Source organism: Pelodiscus sinensis, chromosome 1, assembly GCF_052426305.1.
Source record: "Pelodiscus sinensis isolate ZL-2025 chromosome 1, ASM5242630v1, whole genome shotgun sequence".
Classification (NCBI taxonomy): Eukaryota; Metazoa; Chordata; order Testudines; family Trionychidae; genus Pelodiscus; species Pelodiscus sinensis.
Genome location: NC_143052.1, coordinates 189,481,317 through 189,495,906, shown reverse-complemented (window position 1 = coordinate 189,495,906; position 14,590 = coordinate 189,481,317). Strand labels below are relative to the sequence as shown.

The 14,590-nt window shown below is 43.4% G+C and overlaps 1 protein-coding gene across 1 annotated transcript in view; it reads left to right on the top strand.

The window, feature by feature from the left end:
- The first annotated feature begins 2,985 nt into the window (after nt 1–2,985).
- RCAN1 (regulator of calcineurin 1) overlaps nt 2,986–14,590 on the top strand; it is a 70,037-nt gene continuing 58,432 nt past the window's right edge. Inside the window, exon 1 of the mRNA XM_075911378.2 lies at nt 2,986–3,508. Coding sequence (XP_075767493.2) covers nt 3,221–3,508 — 288 coding nt within the window. The 5' untranslated portion in view covers nt 2,986–3,220. The remainder of the gene's footprint in view (nt 3,509–14,590) is intronic.

The following is a 14,590-nucleotide window of genomic DNA, read 5'->3' as shown; positions in this document are numbered from 1 at the left end:
CTTAAAAATGGTTACAAAGAAGATAAAGATAGGAAAAACAGAAATAATAGTATCAAGTAACAGCTTAACCTTTAAAGAGCTCTAAGTCTGTGTACACTTAAGACAGAGGACCACATCTAGGTACAATTTTTACCCCCTTCTGTGCCTCTTGACTCCAGCATGTCAGGCCAGGGCCGGTCCCTCAATTCCTAGGAAAGACGAAAATACGAGGTGGGCATCCCCATAGAACCTTGGGAGGTCAAACACCTAACCCGACCAGCAGGTAGAGGGTAGAATGACATTCAAAAGTGAGTGTGTTGCTGTACCCACCTTTATACCCATGGGGTCACGTATTTCTCTTTCTTATCTGTGATGCCAAATAGTGCTGGTCTGCCTTTTGTGAGACCAGTTCTTACAAGGGAGTTGTGAACTTAATTTACACTTGTAAGAGAGATAACTAAATTGGAAGTACTGGGCATTCTTTTCTCAGTGGAAAATTCCTCTTCCAGGGACTGTGTGTTCAGATCAACATGGGTGCCAGCCGGGTACTTCTCGCAGCCTCGAGGCCAGCTTATTGCCTTAATCGTTCTCTCCTCATATCTATGTTTTCAGCTTCTCAGGATCAGATGAGCCAGCATAGACTATGCTGATTTTATTGCTCCTTCTCTGTCCTGTATGCTTCAGGAACCTCAGAGAGGCAAAATAAGATGGATGAGATGGGGTGGGGGGGCTGTCTGGCTACACCTTCTCAACTGATTCATTATAGGAAAGTAGATAGGTTCAGTTAATGGCCAGATATTCGGTATTAAAGAGGTACCTGAAGTGAGAGACCAGCCTAATGTCCTTGGACTATTAAACTGTTTTCCCACTTTTGTTTAGACCTTTCTCTCCTCTTACTGCTTATATGCAGGTGTAGAAAAGTAGGCAGATTTAATGACATACTTCTGTCTTGTACACAAAAATAAAACTTGTGCTGGGGCAAAATTGCTCAGCGTACGTACTTGGACACCAATGCAAATTTTGTAAAGACATGAGCTTCTAAAACTCCTTTTCTTTGGTAGCTTCCCGGGAAATTGATCCCACTTAAACATCTGAAAAAGAATCCTCTCTGTTTATATAATCATGTTTCTCAATTAGCCAGCTAATCCCTATGACATGCTGATCACTCAGGTCCATTCCTAGAGGACAGAGGAGCAGAAAAGTACCTGAATTCTGCTACCTATAAGGAGCTGCTTATATCTCTTGAACAAGAATGTCTTAAACCATCAGCTGTATGTGTACACCCAGAAACCTGCATGTATTTGGAGAGAGATATGTAACACATAGTTGAGATTTTTTTTAAAGTTATTGTGATCAATACATTCCAAGCAGAGTCCAGATGATGAGGGGGTGAAATGAGAGCACAAATAGTGTTCTAGTTTGGCTTCATTGTAGAGATGGTGGTGTTTATATGCTTGGGACTTTGTAAGGAAGGAAAAGGAAAGAATGAGATGCAAAGATAGGGATGCAGATCCTCAGCTGCTACATTGATTCACTTGGTACAGCTGAGATTGGAAGGAAAGAACATAAGGTTGTCTTTAAATCATCTTTACACCCCCCCTTATAACAGCTATTTAAATCCAAAATATCATTAAACATACGGCAGGCAAAGACAGTTTCCCCCAGAAATAAGGTACCACAAAGAGAATGTAAGTACATGAATAAGGTTAGTTGCATAATTCGACCAGAATAGAAGGTGCAAATGTCCACCTAATGAATGTTGTTGCATGCCTTGATTTCAGAATTTTTGACTCTGTGTTCTGCAAGCATATCTTGAAGAACATAAAATAATCTAAACTTAATGGCTACGTCTAGACTGGCATGATTTTCCGCAAATGCTTTTAATGGAAAAGTTTTTCCGTTAAAAGCATTTGCGGAAAAGAGTGTCTAGATTGGCACGGACGCTTTTCCGCAAAAGCACTTTTTGTGGAAAAGCGTCTGTGCCAATCTAGATGTGGTTTTGTGCAAGAAAGCCCCGATCGCCATTTTCACCATCGGGGCTTTTTTGCACAAAACAGTTTTTAGCTGTCTACACTGGCCCTCTTGCACAAAAACATTTCCAGAAAAGGGCTTTTGCCCAAATTGGAATGTCAAAGTATTTGCGCAAGAAGCACTGATTTCGGACAGTAGAACATCAGTGCTTTTGCGCAAAATCAAGCTGCCAGTGTAGACAGACAGCTGGCAAGTTTTTCTGCAAAAGTGGCTGCTTTTGCGGAAAAACTTGCCCGTCTAGATGCAGCCAATGTGGGTAAGAAATCATGTGCACCTGATCACAAATCACCTGGCACCTTGAACACTTATCCTTAATTTGGTGTATCTAATGCCTCCCCCCCCACCTCATAGGTTTCCCTATAAGAAGGAGCAATGTACTTTAATGACAAGGCAATACAGTGTGTATATATAAGAGCAAAAGAGATGCCATACTGCTTCAAGCCATGGTTCAGATAACCCACTTTCCTGTAACAGTTGTGCACAGCAGAGCTCCATTGGAAGTGTACATAAAAGAGCCATTATGGTATGATCCATTCCCATCATGCTGCCTGTTTCTTGTAGGGGAGAGGTCTTCCATTGCCTCAAACATGGCCTGGACTGTCTTGGTTAATAGACAGAGTTGAACTTATTTTCCATAAACTGATCCAAAGTTTTTTTTTTTTTTTTTTAATCTGGTTGTACTTTTCCCTCTCAACCAGCATCCACGCCGCAATGAGTTCCCCAGCTTCCTGGTTCAGTGTATGGGACAAGTACTTCCTCGTGGTTGTACATAACTCGCTGCCTAATTAATTACAGGGGCGGAGCCCTGGCTTTTGCAGTGCTGAGAAGATAAATGTGCACAAAGCAGTAACAAGCTCTGGCTTTACCTTCTGCCAACTTTCCCCTCTCTGACCACCCCGACTTTCACAGGAAGCCAAAACCCCCTTGCAGAGCCAGGCAGCCCCGGGCCGGCCGTTCACCCCAGCCTCGCGCCCCGCTTGCCCGCAGCCAATCAGAACGAAGCGCGACGAGGCAACCCGCGCGTCCAAGTGCGCCGGCCCCAAGGCGCTGAGGGCCCCGCTGCTGGGCTGAGGGAGCGCGAGCCGCTGCCCTCACCCAAGATGGCGACCGGGACTCGGGCGGGCGGCCGGGTCACCTGTTGAGGGGGAGGCCGCGGCGCCTCATTTGCGGCGGGGAAGGAGTTAAACGCCGGGGCCGCCGTGTCTGGCCCATGGAGAGTGAGGGCGCCAGCACTAGCACTAGCAGCAGCAGCTTGCCCGGCGCGGCGAGTGGGAGGGGCCTGGCAGGCAGCGAGGGGCAGCCACGGGAGCCGCAGCCCCGAGAGGAGGAGGAAGAGGAGGAGGCGGCGGCAACGCTGCTGCTGCCGGCGGCGGACGACGACGAGTCCGACTGGAGCTTCATCGACTGCGAGATGGAGGCGGTGGGGCTGCGGGACCTGCCCACCGCCACCATCGCCTGCAACCTGGACCCGCGAGTCTTCCAGGACAGCCTGTGCCGGGTGAGCCGCCGGGGCGGGCCGCTCCCTGTGTGGCCTTTCCCCTCCCGGGAGGGGGGGGCGGCAGCGGGCTGGGCTCGGAGCCGGGCGTGGCGGAGGGTGCCCTGGGAGAGCTTGTCGGCCCCCTTGGTGGTTGCAGCGGCCCGTCCTGGGACCTCGCCCCGCTAGGGCACAGCGAGCACAGCGAGCCGGAGCAGACGCTGCCCGAGCCCTGGCGTGCCCCCTGCCTGCCCGACCGCGTGTGCGGGGCGCGCGGGGTGACGGGCAGCCCGGCCTGGGGCGGTTGGTGGCCGTTGGTCAGGAGCAGCGGCTGGTGGAGCTTAACCGTCCGGGGCAGCTGAGCCGGTTGGGAGCCAAGTCGGCGGCGGGTGGGTGGAGCGTTTGCGGCGCGTGCCTGGTGCCTTGGCCACGCGCTGTTCGACCTGCGCGATCCAGGCGCCCCTCCCCCGACTGTGCGGAGAACGCGGTGGAAGATGCGGTGCTCTGGCTGCACCTCCACGTGGAGGAAGCAAATGGCAATTCTTGGTCGTCATCAGTGATGGGTTGTGTGTTAGCCTGATTCACCGTAAGCAGAATAATTGTGAAACCAAAACAAATACATTCAGGTGGGTTCCGAACTTGGTTTTTTGATACCTACTCCTATGAGTAAAGTCTCAGAGAGGTGGCAGCGTTAGTCTGTAACTTAAAAAAACGAGTAGTCCTAGACTATAAGTTTTGTCTCTCTCTGTGTCTCTCACTCCCCCCATGAGCTTTTGTGGGCAAAACCCACTTCCTCAGATGAGCAAAGACCTGTACTGAGGTGTTTTCAGGTTGGAGGCCAGGGTCCCTAGCATGAGGATTTAGTTATAAAGAAATATATAATTTAAAATAATTAGTTTCTTAATATACTAGGCAAAGACTCTGCAAATATCCAGGGCTTAATTAAACTTAAAATGCATCAGTAGCCCTGCTGTGGCACTTCAATGAAATTTGCTGCCTGTGCAGATGGAAAGGCTTCTTGTTGGTCTAGGTCAGGACCTTGGTGTCCAAATAGTTCTGAAGTAGTAGCCACTACAGTAGCTAGGAATTACTCCGCCTCCTGGAGAAGTGGTGGCTTTGTCCATGGGAAAAGCCCTCCAGTAAATGGCACTGTAAACACCGGAAGTTAGGTTGGTATAACTGTGTTGCTCTGTGGTGTGGATTTTCCATATCCCTGAGCTATGCACATATATTTTGCCACCATAAATTCCTTGCATAGACTAAACCTCACATGCTTAATTTCACTACTTTCAGTAGTCTCCTTGAAGTTGAGGAGACTGAGTTCACAGATTTACATGAGTAAATTTAAGTGACTGAGTACATGTTTACAGGACCAGGGTCTTCTGTTGTAAACAGACCTCTTTGCTTGTTACACTTTTAATAAACCATGCATTATTAATAAGAAAAAATATAAATTAGCTGTTTCACTAAATGTGTGAGTATCATCCTGGATGGAAGAAATGTAATGAGTAAGTTGCATTCTTTATTGTTCATAGTTCATTTCACTGTTGGGGTCTATTGTAATGTCTGCCTTAAACACTGCAGGGGATTTGTTTAGTTTTTAAATCAGCTGTTTTTGCTGTTTTTAAAACTTGAGTAAATCTTTGTTCTTTAGCTTTTATAAAATCATCTTTTTATAATATTCAGCGTTAAAGGCCAAATTTGACATGCACTATATATGTATGTATGTGTTTAAAAAGACAGCTACTGGTTGTCATGGCAGTAGACCAGTAGTGTGTTTCTCAGATTCCAGACAATTACAGTTCATTAAAGATGAGATGCTACATTTTTAGAAATTGATAACAATATTAAGTTCTCACTTTGGAATTTAAGCATTTACATTTTAAGGTTGTATTTGCTTTAAAACACTATAGTTTTTTAATTTTTCCTGTATCTTTTAGGATTTAGTATCTTGTTAATGTGCCACTGCCACTGATAAGTTGTGCATGTATCAGAGAAAAAATAGACGTGGTATACATTAGGGATGTAAAATTTCTATTAATTGGCTAATTGAATAGTCAATGCAGTTTGCATTGACTATTCAATTAGTTGATAAGGGCTCCTCTGCCTTTCAAAGGCGAAAGCACTACGGGAAGCACAGGGCCAGCGGGGACTTGAACATTCCCTTGCTGGCCCTGGGCTGCACGTGGCATTTCAAAGTGGCAGTGCCATGTGGAGCCCAGGGTCTGGCCCTGGCTCCACGTGCCACTGCTGCTTTGAAGCACCTGCTTTACTCCCCCCTTGCTGCCCCTTTCTAATAGGAGAAGCAACTAGTCGATTATCCTATATTCATTTGCTTATTGGATAGTCAACTAGTCATTCACAACCCTAGTATACATATTCTTTTTCAAGACTAAGGAAAACCAAAGCTGGTAACATGCATATAGCACTGTATTATAAGTGTTGTGTAGATGGATGAGGATGAGGAATAGGTTTTGATTTTGCCAATACAGGAACCAGTAGCCATTAAAAAAACATCTGGAATTTATAATCCTAATTCATGCAGTAAGAGGTGGAGTCCTAAAACTTTTTTTCTACTGAAAGTACAATTTTTATAGTAAAAAATGTCAGATTGTGAGGGAGTATTGACATTAAGAAACTCATTTAATGTGGCATGTGAACCAAGCCCCCCAGCCAGTTAACCGGTTACTTTGGCAAGCAAGCCGGTAAGAGTCATGTTAACCAGTTATCCCTATTAGGGATGTAAAGGGTTATTAAAATACATTTTTGTAAACATTTAACTACCTGAAAAATGGCTTCCCACATTTACCGGCTCCTGCCTGCCACCCTGCTTCCCCAGTGCAGAGGGAGCAGGGTGGGATGCATGTAATTGTGAAGGCTAACTGATGGGCCCAGACATGAAGGTTAACTGTACATGCTTACATGTTAACCTCCCTAATCCTTATTAGGCACAGTAGTGTCCCCTACCTGGTCCTGCTCTTTTGTGGTTTGGTGTGAATATGTGCTGATTGACATATATCTACCAGTATAACATTTTCAGAACATGTAATAAGTTTGTATGTAAATATTCCTATGGGCTGTGTGACATGGTGCAGGAACAGTTAATTGGTTGCTTTCAGAGCTGCTGAGCTGCATATGTTGTGAATTAATAAAATTGATTATGTACAGTAATGGAAGTTCTGTAACAAGTGCAAAAACCAAATACATTTATAACTTAACAAATAGAACTTTTGAAGGGAAAGAACATCCTATGGTCACAGAGCCCATAGGAATATTTACAAACCAACCATTTCACCTCAATATTTGCCAGCTGTGACTTTCACAGGTCAATATTTGGGAAATTGTTGTTGGTTTTTATGTCCCCAGGAATGGAGCAATAGGATTAGTGTAGTGACACCTGATGCCATTTGGAATGTTGAGGTCCTGATTATTGAGTTCTCAGTGGGATGAAGAGAGGTGAGCCTGGAATTTTTGAATCTGCAGATCTACCAAAATCTGCAGCATATGTGTCTGAGTAGCCCCATTATGCCCTGGTGCATCTCCCTCTCCTTTTCCTGCTGGGACTCCTGCGTCTTTATCTTCTGCTCTCTCCTTCGGGCTGTCCTCACTGTCCATCCTCCAGTCCCTGTTCTCATGATCCTATGCAAAACTATCTTGTAGGATCGCTCTGAATATATTATCCCAAGTTCTCTTCTTTCTCCTTCTTATCTGACTCAGGCATTCTGTGGATGTGGAAGGGGAGACCCTGAAGGCTGCAGTGGCAACATTTCATAATAAAATGTAGAGATACAATTCTCAGCATAATTACTACAGAAAGTGTAACTTAAGATGCTAAACTCACTCCCCTTGCTACCTGAAAGTTTTAAGCAACACCCTTTTGCTTGTGTCACTTCTGCTTGGGATTACTTGTGCACAGCACAAGTCCAGCATAAGCCATATGGCCCTCTGGAGGTTGGGAAAATGAGGAGGAAATGGATTGGTTGCAAGTGATTCTAGTAGAAACTTTATTTTCCACAGGTTGAGGTGATTTTAGCTATCTCACTTCTCAGGGTAATACAGGCAGTAAATTGAGGAAAACTCAAAAAATGTTTCCTGCTACTTGGGGGTGCCATTTCTGCAATTGACAGTTAATCTAGCCACTTACCTGAGGCTCCTTCCCCTGCGTCGGGCTCACCAATGCTCAATTGTCTGGACTGTATTAGAACAAAAATAGGTCCTGGTTCACTGTTTAGCTGGATTTCCCCCTGGCCCCCATCATCTGTTCTGCATCGTACTCCTCCTTCACCCACTCTGCACTCTGACAGCAAGTACCAGTGACTTAGTCTCTTTAAGGTGTCCATGGTGCTGTGCAGCTGGGATCTCTGCCACATGTGGCTCTATGTAAAAGTGGCAGATCTGTATTGCAGCACCAGATTGATTGATGGCCTCATTAGCCTTCTCGCATTCCCACCTTAGCTCCTTGGCTTTCATGTGGCACTGTGACTGATCTCTTTTGCACTCTTTCTCCTGAATTCCCTGAGCAATCTTATTGTAGCTGTCACCCTTTTTCATGATTGCTTGGACTTGTGCCTGCCTGCGTTGCTTCTTTCCTCAAGGAGCATGAATACAATCTATTGTCTACTTTAGGCAGGTGCACATCTGGAATGTATAGTCAGCATGGTCAGCTGGGCAGTAGCACTCACAATAGAGAGGTGCTAGGTTTCCTCACTCATCTAGGTAATCAGGAAAAGGAATTCCACAAATTTGCAGGGCTTTAGTGGGCTTTCAGTTTTCGGTGCTTGTGCTAGCCCATTGGGAGCTCAACATAAGAATACTTCCCCAATATACTGTATTTGAGTGGACCCTTTTGAGCTGCTACACTACAAACTCGAGTAGGCCTCTGGAGGTTGATTTACAAGTACTGCAGTAATTACTGCTGTAATTCATGTCCATGCTACCCTCCTTTTGTTGATTATGGGTCCTCCCTAGGATCTCTTCCACCAACTGAGGGGCAGTGCGGGGGCTGAGAACCTGGGCTCTTAGATCAGTGCAGTTCTCCACCAGGAGCCTACCTCATCCTCTGCCTCTGCTCCTAGCATCTTGCCCTATACCAACAATGGGGTGGTAGTTTGGCTTTCTTGTCAATTTCATAGATCCAGATGACAGCCCATGTAGCTAACCTGCAGTGTCTAAAGTAGGGATGTTAAATTTCAGTTAGTCAATAAGGGGGGCGGTCACTATCGCACTGCGCCGCTGCCTTTTAAATGTACAAGAGCCTTGGGCGGCTCTTGTACATTTCAAAGCCAGAGGCCCAAAGGTGTTGTGTGGTTTGATTTTATTTTAGATCCAAGGGAAATCTGACGCTCCAGAGAGACTTAACCACTTTCTTATTTATTGCAAGCCTTGAAGTAGTTGATATAGTCCTTTGAATTTTACAAGAATTAAAAACAATTTCTACACAATTTAAACCTTAAATACAATAAACTTGGAAAGCAATGACTACAATACAAAACCATGCAAAAAGCAATTAACATAAAATTTATTATAATACAGTATTTGTCTAATTTACTTATGCTTCATCTGTATGCCACCTGACAGTACAAGGCAGGAGGTTTGTTGTCCCTTGGACTCTAACGCTTTGGGATACCATGCACTGCCAATAGGTAGTGTATTTTATTTCTAGTTACAACAAGCCAGACCCGTGGGTCAATCTTGCTCACTACCTCCCAATGAGTGCCTTGCTTAAACCTATATTTATAGCAAATCAAGACTTGGTCATTCTTATATTTACTAATTCATTGCTTTTTGTCTAAGATACCTATTATGCCCTTATTTAAGGTACATCCGGCTACTCTGGATGTTGTAAAAGTATGTGTTTAGTTAACAATTTTATGGCTGTATCTGCCTTTTGCTTATCAGGAGCAAAATGTACCGGTACCAGTTTACTCCTGGTTCTTTAGGAGTGATCACTGTACTATGCTGGGTATTCATGATTGTGCAAAAACATTCCTGCCTCAAAGCCCCAGCCTTGCCTGCGTGCTACATGCACCAGACTTGAGACATGCCTGGGTTTTGCTTTGTTAGAGATCAGTACTTTGGGTAAAGCAGATGTTGTTTTGGTCAAGACAGGGCCATCCAGGCTCCCCTACAAGTGGAGAACCCATGCAAGGGGGGACTGAACTGCCGTGCCTCTGCCTTTGAAGTGTATAAGAGCCGCCCATGCCGTTTCCTCACTGTGCCTCCCTCCTTCCCACCCCCACCCCCCTCCACACACACAGACAGTGCTGCGGGGAACCTTTTAAGCTGACTCCCTCCCAGCACCAACTCTTCCCCCCCGCACCTCCCAGCTGCCTCTCTGATAGAGGTGGCAGGGAGCAGGGGGACTAGTCAAGTCACTACCTCACTACGCTATAAGCATATGCTTATCAAATAGTCGACTAATCACTTACATCCCTAAACAGACACTGAGTTGCCCGAACTATACCAACATAAACGTTAACCCTCTCGTAGAAGTGGTTACATTGGTGTAGTAGGATACTTGCATCAGTGGGAGCAAGCTATAGTGTGTGCACTGACATAATTAGATTCAGACATGTTTCATTAGCTCTAATAGCTTGCAGTGATCCCAGTGAATATAGAGGGGCAAACTTGGCAATTGCTATTCATAGCTTAACTTTGTTCTGCCTCTTGCAGATTCACTTTGAAATTTATCCAGTGTGCTGTGGGAGTCAATGGGAAGACTGAATGACTTCAGTATGCCTTGAATCAGGCCTTACATGAGGTACACAACTCTTCTAAGTCTCTGATAAGAGACAGCAAGCACAGGGGTAGGGGAGCAGGCAGCATTGTGGAGCTAGTGCTAAGGGAAACTAGCTTTTAAGCCAGTTTGCACCAGCATCAGCTCCCCTCCCCTCTGATAAAGAGCCAGCAAGGGTGGGAGAATTTGAGTAGTCAACAAGATTAATTGATAACTGATAAGCCTAAACTTAATCATCTAGTTGACTACTAGTCGACATCTCTAATATTGGTAGCACTAGAATAAAGAATGTTGTTTAGACTCCCCTCCCCCGAGATATGAAGTTGGTACACATTCCTCTCTATCTTATGGAGTTACCTCATCTGGGGTCAATACTGCATTTCTGCTAAGGTGTCCTAATTCTGAGTCTTTCATAATATTGGACTACTCATTTCAGTAAAAGTATCCTCATTTAGTCTGCTTTTTCCTTTCAAGGCATAGTAATAACTGATCAAGGTGCGCACAGAATCCCTGCCCTATGGAAATTTCTTCAAGTTGGATTCTAGAATAGATAATCTTCCTAAGACAACCTGATTGTTTGTTGCTAAAGGTTTTCAGATGCCGGATTAGAAGTATCACCGTAGATTGTCTTGCCTCTCCTTAGTTTTTAGGTTACTAAAAAGTGGTTCTGTTTCTGCATTTCAGTTTCCTGGGCTTTCTCTCAAGGGCCTTTCCCTGGCCATCAGAAATTCTTATATAAAGTATTTTGTACTGACCATCTGAAATTGCCTTTTCTTAAAGTAACTTTTCTAGTAGGTGTAATGTCAGCCATATAGACAAGTGAGTAATGGTGTGTTTATAGGGAAATAGAATTTCTTAGGAAAGCATCACAGTTCATAAAATTGTACACATGACTGTTATGATCACAGTATGTGGCAGATATTCAGTTAATCAAAACATTTAATGTTTTTTGTTTAGCATAATGGCTCTATCTCCTTTGCCTCATCAATTTGTTTTTAATAGTATTTTTTTATGTAGGAGAGGTCTTTGATTTTATAGAATTTATTGTTATATGACACATACAGTAGATTAATGCTCTATATCAATGCTCTATATCAGTGTTTCTCAACCAGTGATACGAGTACCCTTAAGGGTACTTGAGAGAAGTTTGGGGGGGTACATCAATACAACTGAAATTTGGAGAAAACCACTGAATTTTTGTTAAGCTTTACAGCGCTTTATTATTTTTGAACTTTTTACAGCCAAAAATTTCATTGCCCATCCGGCTGCGATTAAGTTGTTTAAACAAATGTGTTGCAATGGTAGAAAAAATTTGTCTGAAAACTGTAGGTACTGGGGGTACTTTAAAAAAAAAAAAAAAAAAAAAAGTTGAGAAACATTGGTCTATATCAGGGGTGTCCAAACTTTTTTCAAAGAGGGTCAGATTTGAAGAAGTGAACATGCGTGAGGGCCGTCCCCGCACTCTCAGCCCCAAGGCGGAGGGCCCGCAGGGTCGGAGGCGGGCGGAGAGCACAGGGCACGCCGGCCTCACGGCGGCCCGGGGGCAGGGCGAACCCGCAGCCAAGTGGGGGAACGGGGCTGCGGACGTGCCCTATAGGGCAGGCTCTAGGACTGCGGAGGCCATGGGCGGCGGCGGCAGCACGGCCGGAAGCGGTGCGCTGGGCACGCCAGTTCAAAAGAGCGCCGGGGAGCCAGGAGAGGGGGAGGAAGCGGGGGCCGTATTAAATTGGAACACGGGCCGCAATTGGCCCGCGGGCCGGACTTTGGACATGCCTGGTCTATATGCTCCTTATATATCCTGCACCAAAGTTTAAAAATCATACTGGGTGCTGCCACAAGGGGGCAAAGTAACTTAATTTATGCTTTGTTAGGCTACTTCATTGTTCATACTTCAAAATTCCTTGATCTTAAATATGAAACTTCTGTTTCTGGTTAGTTATGGATAGGTATGTCATCTATAATTGTTTTCCTCATGGTTTGGGTTTTAATATGAGTATGAGTCTGATACATGTGTTGTGCCCTTACCCTGAAAGGACCGTGTTAGTGCAGTAAAATGTAGTTCTGACGCTAGCAGATCAAGTATAGTGACAGATTGTATGATCCAGCTAGCTTCTGTCATTTGCGTATAGACACCTTAAATTAGTTTTAAGGATTTAAGGTTGCTGTAGACTTATAAATCTTGTTGCATATTAAAACAAATTAATGAATGTAGTGCTAGATCTGTCTTAAATAATCAGAATCACTAACCACGAGGGACAGCTCTGATAGTAATGGTAAGCCAAGATTTTATCTAGAATGTAAGACCGTTTTCTCAGAAAACTCTGGAGAGTAACAAAGTTCTTACCAAATTGTCTCACAAGAAAAAGCTTTTTTTAGGTGCATAGAACCCTTTCCCCAATTGCTGTCGTGATAAGGCTAGGAAGAGTGGAAACAAACTTGATTATCTCCTCAAATTACCGTCCATGACAGATGCAGACAGAACTACATTTTAAAAAGGCCCCTGTTAAAATGAAGAATCACAATTTGTGTTCAGAAACAAGGTCTGATTTGTTTCAAGTTTGAAATAATACAAGCAAAGATTTCAATGACAAATATATTTTACATTGTTAATGACTGTTGTATAATGTTAAAATTCTAAAACTGTAAATGTAAAAAAGCTATTGCGGAAATAGATGTTTATGAACTGATCTTTAAATGCTAAGTCACTAAAGTGATTCAAGCTCTTTAACCTTTTTTTGTCATCTACCTCTGCCAAAATATGACCTTTAAAAGAACTTTTTATTAAATACAGTATTCACAGAATTTCTCTATAAAGCTAAACTTAAATTTACAGGATACTTTTTATTCAAGTGTTTACAAAACTTTCTTTAGAAAATTGAGAGGAAAACCCAACTACATGTTCAATTAATCCCCCTCATGTGTACAATAATCCTTTAAAAATGAAAAGTTTAAATGTAACTCATGACATAAAAGAGCGTTATTTTAAGAAGTGCCCTTTATACATTATAAACAATTGGTTTTTTTTTATTTGGCTAAAATAATTTGTAAATGAAAAACTGTTGCAATTTGAATTGATGATTCAGGTGTTTTTATCCAACAGAATACATGCATAAACTCATTCACATAATTCTCCCTGTTTTACTCGTTCATGAAATAGCACTTAGTCATGTTACCGGTTGGATCTCCCTGGTCTGGCAATCCCCTGGAGGGATTTTGCAGGATCAGGTGAGGTCATTTCTGGCCCCTCCGCTGCCGGCTCCCCCTTCCGTGTCTCCCCCCACTCTCCCTCTGCCCCGGCTTCCTGACTCTCTTCCCTCCCCCCCACGGCATGCTGGACTCCTGGTCCCCCTCCCCAGCCCAGGTGAGTGTCACTTCTGGCTTTTCAGATTCTACCTTCTACCCCCATAACCCATCTGAGTGTATGTCTCTCGCCCATCCTCACAGTGCGCCGGGACATTCTGATCCTCCGGACCATGAATGTAGGAGTTTTCATAAACCTTAAACTCGACAACTACTTTATGATTGTTTGAAACAGGGAGATTACTGCAAAAGTTTTATACTCTAATTGGCCTCAGTTTTCCTTGTGTAAAATTTACAAAAATGTAAGCACTCAAGATTCCAAGTTTTATTGAAAGTCATTGGGACTTCGATTCCTAAGTCATTCATGCTTTGGGAAACTTTATCCTTGATGATTATAATTCAAAGTACATTCGTAATAGTTATGTGTGTTATGTGCCTAATGCAATAGGGGGTGTTTACTGTGCATATATACTTGCTGAAAAAATTTAAGCAGTAAAAGAGGGTTTTTTAGATGTTTTGAAGAGCCTAATTCTATATATAATTAGTGAGGGTATATACACAAATTGTTTAGGGATCCCTGTTCTTCTGTTTCTCCTACTTAATGGTGCAAAGGAGTTGCTCTGACAATCTAAATGAGAAAATTGAGTTAGGTGTTTAAACATGTTTTCCCCTTAATTAAAATTAACTATAAACCTCAATGCCTAAGTATTGTGTTAAGTTTTGGGGTCTGTATTGGAGGATGATGTCCCTAAAATAGGGAATATTCACATTCAAATGCTTTTGTTCATGTCATTTTCTGGTTCACCAGTTCAGAAGAGACTTCCCAGTTAGCTTTTTTTCTAGATCTAACTTATTTAGACTATCTTTCTAGTAAAAGCTTAGAATAGAAGGCTCTAAATAGATTGTATAACGTAAGTGTTTGGCCATAGCATCTTGAATACCTTACACTTGGAGATTGAAAATCTATTTTGAGGACATGTTTTTTTCAGGATCACTATTACTTTTATAAGTAAACCCATGATAGATAGAGGATTCCACTTTGAAATTAGTCTATTTCTGGCAAGTGGTTT